At 42.8% G+C, this 6,000-nt stretch overlaps 1 protein-coding gene across 1 annotated transcript in view; it reads left to right on the forward strand.

The window, feature by feature from the left end:
• dysf (dysferlin, limb girdle muscular dystrophy 2B (autosomal recessive)) overlaps positions 1–6,000 on the forward strand; it is a 145,371-nt gene that overhangs the window by 51,284 nt on the left and 88,087 nt on the right. The window contains 9 exon segments of the mRNA XM_080450776.1: positions 178–210; positions 1,023–1,138; positions 1,285–1,398; positions 1,825–2,002; positions 2,968–3,032; positions 3,034–3,093; positions 3,920–4,026; positions 4,587–4,782; positions 5,860–5,994. Coding sequence (XP_080306902.1) covers positions 178–210; positions 1,023–1,138; positions 1,285–1,398; positions 1,825–2,002; positions 2,968–3,032; positions 3,034–3,093; positions 3,920–4,026; positions 4,587–4,782; positions 5,860–5,994 — 1,004 coding nt within the window.

Genomic DNA, 6,000 nt, shown 5'->3' on the forward strand with positions numbered 1-6,000 from the left:
TGTTTATTTTATGTGAAAGTGAAGTATCCCTTTAAGCATCATGCATCGGTGTGTGTGCCCCTATTTGGGTTGAGTTGCGTTCAAAGAGAGCCAGTCTCTCTCTCTCTCCCGCTCTTTGATTCATTTATTTCTCAACCTCTCCTCACCATCCTTCCTCTTCCCTCTCTGTGCATTCAGATGACTTGGCCCCTCGGACGCCGCAGTCGTTCAGTACGTTTTCCTCTCTCCATTCCATTTTGTGTTCAAGAGCTTTGCAGCGATGTAGCAAGTTTTGTTGGAATACTTTCATAGCTCACTTTGTCTTTGTGTTTTATCTTTCAACTTAGATTCAGTCAATTTCAGTATTGTCTGAAATTAACATTTTTTTTACAGCATGCAGGAGTCTTATCCGTCTAGAAGAGGGTCTGTGTCTGAGTGTGTCTGTGTGTCCGGAGCTAATCTCGCAAACCGCTGGCCGAATCAGCGGCAAATGTTTTGTGCGCACTGCCAATAGGCCTCATAAATACTTGTTTATATTTATTTTATTTTGCCAAGCGAACAAAATGTTAAACTTAAAGGTAGGGTAAGTGATATTTTTGGGTAATTTCTATTTTTTTTGTTAAAAAGGTTAAAGTACTATATTCTGATAGTAATCATTGCTACAGAGCGTTTGTTCGGTCACAGGGGTCTCTCCAGCTCTTTAGTAAACAGAATATAGTACATTTTCAGGTAGGTGACGAAATTTAAGCCAATCAGGAGAGAACACTGAAAATGCATTTTCTGTTTAATAAAGAGCTGGAAAGACATGGAGACTCCTTTTACTGAACAAACACTCTATAGCAATGATTACTATCAGAATATAGAGCTATTTAACACTTACCCAAAGTAAATCACTTACCCTACCTTTAATGTCTTAATCAACACTATCTGCTTCTCCCCTCTGCATTTTCACATTTGTATCCAAAAAAAACCTGCTTTTCTAAATTACGTAACGTAATGACGGCCATTTTGTGTCTGTCTCTCCTCCGTGTTGTGTCGCGTAGTGGACGACAGTCTGGGCTTCCTGCCGACCTTTGGCCCCTGCTTCGTCAACTTGTACGGCAGCCTCAGGGAGTTCACAGCCTTCACGGACCCCTATGAGGCCCTCAACCTGGGGAAGGTACTGTAACTAGACCCAGGGCCCCTGACCTCTGGAGAATACACTATGCTAACAGTTGTGAGCACGTAGAACTGCTGCTTTATTCAGAATGTATTCATATTTTATTGATCCTGACTATATGGGTGTGAACGTGTTGTCGCTGGCAGGGCGAAGGCGTGGCGTACCGTGGTCGTGTGTTATTGGAACTCAACACCAAGCTGGTAGACAGGCTGGAGCAGAAGACTGAGGACATACCCTCAGATGACCAGCTGGTGGTGGAGGTGAGATGGATGGATGGGCAGAATATCAGAATAATCAAAATAAAGTCTTTTCGTTTTTCTTAAATAGCTGATCTACAGCTAGATCAGCTATTTTTGAATAGCCTGTGTATAAACAAAGTTGTATTAATAATAACAATCTGCTAAATATCAAGTAACTTATAACCAAAGCTGTCAGTAAAAATACAATATTTACCTCTGAGATGTATTGTTGTAGAAGTTTAAAGTATCAAAAAATGGAAACACAGAAAAGTAAAAAGTACCTCAAAACTGTAGTTAGGTACAGTACTTGAGTGAATGTATTTAGTTACTTTGCGCCACTGCATTTGACCTAGATTTAATTTATTTCTCTCTCTCTCTCTCTCTCTCTCTCTCTCTCTCTCTCTCTCTCTCTCTCTCTCTCTCTCTCTCTCTCTCCCCCTCTCTCAGAAATTCCTCAGGAAGAGGAAGTTCTCTCTGTTCGCTGCGTTCTACTCTGCCACCCTTCTGCAGGACGTGGACGATGCCGTCCAGTTTGAGGTCAGCATCGGTAACTATGGCAACAAGTTTGACAACACCTGCCTTCCTCTGGCCTCCACCACCCAGTTCAGCAGAGCCGTGTTCGATGGTAGGTCACACTGCCGCCGTGTGGTTAGAGCATGACACTGCAGGCACAATGTGGAGTTAAATGTCTTTTCATTTTATATTTTTATTTTTGAAAAACTTTAAAACATAAAACTATTTTATTTACTGTTGGTTTATCTTTATTTACGTGTTTATATATAGTTCCGATCAAGTTGTGTGATTAGACAATAGTCAGAAATGTAAACAGCATTTTACAGCAAGGTACAGTAAGACATTTAGGGCTGTACTGTATCTTACCCCTCATGCCTTAACTTGTTAGGCATGTTTTACCATTTTGAAAAACATTTTAGAATAGTTCAAATAGCCGATCTACAAGCTCACAACGTGTGGATGTAGATTGGCTATTTTCACTATAGGCCTATATATATATTCTTTAAATAGCTAAAAATATCAAGAACTTGATGCATAAGGGGTAAGGCGGCACACAAGATACAGTAGGTCCCCTAGGCTAAAAGGTTAAAGGATTCTGATATACAATACAAAAGCATGGAACGATTTGCTGTAACATATCATTCTGCTAGCTACAGAAGCGACGGTTAGCATGTTGCTAACCTACTCAGCTGGGCTGACCTTTTATAAATTGCCTATAGCCCTTTCGTTGGAGGAGGCCTGAAGGGGCTACATGTGTTTGTGTGGGCAAATAAACCTCACAATCATGTTCACAGCTCTCATTACTGCTTGCCAATAGCTTTTTAACCACATGAACCCATAGCGTCCCTATTCTGGGCATGTCATAATTAGTATTAGGTGACAATAGACAAACATTTGGCAATAATACGTGAACATTCGGCAGCAATAGCAGATCTACAAGCTCACAGTGTGTGTGTGTGTGTGTGTGTGTGTGTGTGTGTGTGTGTGTGTGTGTGTGTGTGTGCGCGCGTGTGCGTGTGCGTGTGCGTGTGTGTGTGTGTGTGTGTGTGTGTGTGTGTGTGTGTGTGTGTTTTCCAGGTTGTCACTACTACTTCCTACCATGGGGTAATGTTAAGCCAGTCGTGGTGTTGTCTTCAGAATGGGGAGGACATCAGACCCAGGATAGAAGCCCTCAACTTGCTGCTGGCTATCATAGACAGACTGGTATGAGTGTGTGCAATGCATGTAGATATGTATACCTAGTCTGTGTGGAGGTAATAATAATTAAATAAACTTTATAAAATCTAAACAAGGTCCACTTTTCACTATGAATAAAGGCATCAACCCGTATGAACGAGGCATCGTAGTTTGAATGCAAAATGCTACATTTTGTATAATTTATTCATCATGATCCCGGTTTGTAAAGACCTTAAAACTAACAGAAATTATATAGAAATATACAGAAAAGTTGTTTAATTGTAGTCTTTGTTACTGTAGGTCAAATGTGTGAAAGCATCAAGCATGAGGAAGTGTTTGTATTGTAATATCTATTTTGTCAAATGCTGACAAATACCCATATTCTAATATTGTGGCTGTGTGTGTGTGTGTGTGTGTGTGTGTGTGTGTGTGTGTGTGTGTGTGTGTGTGTGTGTGTGGTGTGAGTGTGTGTGTGTGTGTGTGTGTGTGTGTGTGTGTGTGTGTTGCGTGCGTGCGCCTGTGTGTGTGTGTGTGTGTGTGTGGGTGTGCGTGCGCCTGTGTGTGTGTGTGTTGTGGGTGGGTGTGCGTGTGTGCGTGTTTTATGTGCATGTGTTCTGTTCTGTTTCTGATTCAGCTTTTTGTCTTTGCAAATAAATGTGCGTGTGCATGCACGTGTGTATCCTCACCACAGTGCCTAGAGCATTTTGACTTTGACTCTCTCTGTCTGACAATATTGTTTTCAGACACAACTATAATGTAACTTCACTATGTCTCTCTCTCTCTCTCTCTCTCTCTCTCTCTCTCTCTCTCTCTCTCTCTCTCTCTCTCTCTCTCTCTCTCTCTATGTGTCCAGGAATCGAACCTGCGACAGGTGCGTCACGAGGTGAAGGCGGGTGCGGAACTTGACGACGTGGAGCTCAGAGTGGTCGACCTATTGGATCAGGTCATCACCGACTGCAGGTAAAGCCATTGGCTGAATCCGCCGTCAATCTCAACGTCTGAACTCCTCCATTGCTTCTGTGACTTAATTGTTACGATTAAGTTGAATGTGGGGATTTAACAGCAGCTTTAAGGTTACAAACACTATCATCACAATCCATTCATCTGTCGACATTTTTTGTAATCATTTGACTATTTGATTCATTTAGAATGTTGGTGAAATAAAGTAATAATATAATGCAGAAATGATGGAAAATGCTCATCACAAGTCATCTGAACCCGAAGCGACATCTTGGAATTGTTTAAAACTGCAATTGTTAAATGTTATGTCCTACTTGGGATTCGAACCTGGATCTCCCGTGCCGCTTGACCGTGGGTGATACTGCACATATGAGCTTCATGCATGTGCTACGTGCAGTAGGTGTCCTACCAGGGGCTAAATGTCTCAATGTCTCTCTCTTTCTCTCTCTCTCTCTCTCTCCCCCCCCCCCCCTCTCTCTCTCTCTCTCTCTCTCTCTCTCTCTCTCTCTCTCTCTCTCTCTCTCTCTCTCTCTCTCTCTCTCCCTCCCCCCCCCCTCCAGTCAGGAGATGCCCTGTCTGGACCAGTGGCAGTGTGCGACTCCATTGGACCGTTCCCTCAGACATTGGAGGACGCTACACCTGCAGCAGATCGTGCAGGCGGCCGTGGACCTCAAACATGGACCGTCCACGGAGCTGTCCGTCGTCCTGGAGCAGGCAGAGGACTGGGCCACCAGGCTACGCAACATGGCTGAGGAGGTGGGTTACAATCAGTGGTCAACAAACTTTTCCATCATGCCAACAAGGACCCCAAGACAGCCATATAGCCTCTGTTTGGCAAACAGCTTAGATTATTCCTCTCTATTGGGGCCATTTTCAGCCCCTGGTCGCCCCCTTGTGGCCGTCACTTTTACAACCTGTTGGTTACATAGCATGGTGATGCCCAGTAAAACCACAGCCTTCACACCATGTGGTGGAAAGTAACCAAGTACATTTTTAAGTACTGTACTTAAGTACAATTTTGAGGTATCTGTACTTGACTTGAGTATTACCAATTTCCAATACTTTTACTTCTACTCCACCACATCTCGGATCCAAATATTGTACTTTTACTCCACTACATTTATTTGAAAACTTTAGTTACTAGTTACTTTGTAGATTTTGATTATTATTACCAAACATACAGTAAACACACGATGCAACGCATTGTGAGTTTGTAGATCTGCTATTTTCAAAAGATTTTAATACATTTTATACATTTGAAATGGGACATTCTGCATAATGGCTACTTTGTACTTTTGGTACTTTAAGTACATTTTTTTTTTGTACTTTTACTCAAGTAAATTTAGAATTCCTAACTTTTTCTTGTAACAGAGTATTTCTATATTGCAGTATTGGTACTTTTACTTAAGTAAAAAAAAGTTTGTACTTTTCCACCACTGCTCCACACACGCATGCACGCAGCACACACACACACACACACACACGCACGCACGCACGCACGCACGCACGCACGCACGCACACACGCACACACGCACACACACACACACACGCACACACACAGACACATTTTTCACCTACAGTACATGTTTTGACCTCTTGGGTTCTGGTGAATTGTGATAATCCCTGTTTCTCTCTCTTTCTCTTACGCACGCATGCACCCACACACACACGCATACAAGCACGCACACATGTCTCTGTTTCTGTCTCTACTGAAAAATATGTATACTTTTAATAAGATTCAAACCAGAAAAGAGTAGCACAGTATCATTAAAACGTTGTCTGTCTGTCTGTCTGTCTGTCTGTCTGTCTGTCTGTCTGTCTGTCTGTCTCAGCCTCAGAACAGTCTTCCAGACATCATCATCTGGATGATGCAGGGAGATCGCAGGGTTGCGTACCATCGCATCCCAGCACACACCGTGCTCTTCTCCCAGCAACACTGTGGCAAGCATTGTGGACAGATGCAGACCGTCTTC

The sequence above is a fragment of the Gymnoscopelus braueri genome, assembly GCF_963280865.1.
Source record: "Gymnoscopelus braueri genome assembly, chromosome: 15".
Taxonomy (NCBI): Eukaryota; Metazoa; Chordata; class Actinopteri; order Myctophiformes; family Myctophidae; genus Gymnoscopelus; species Gymnoscopelus braueri.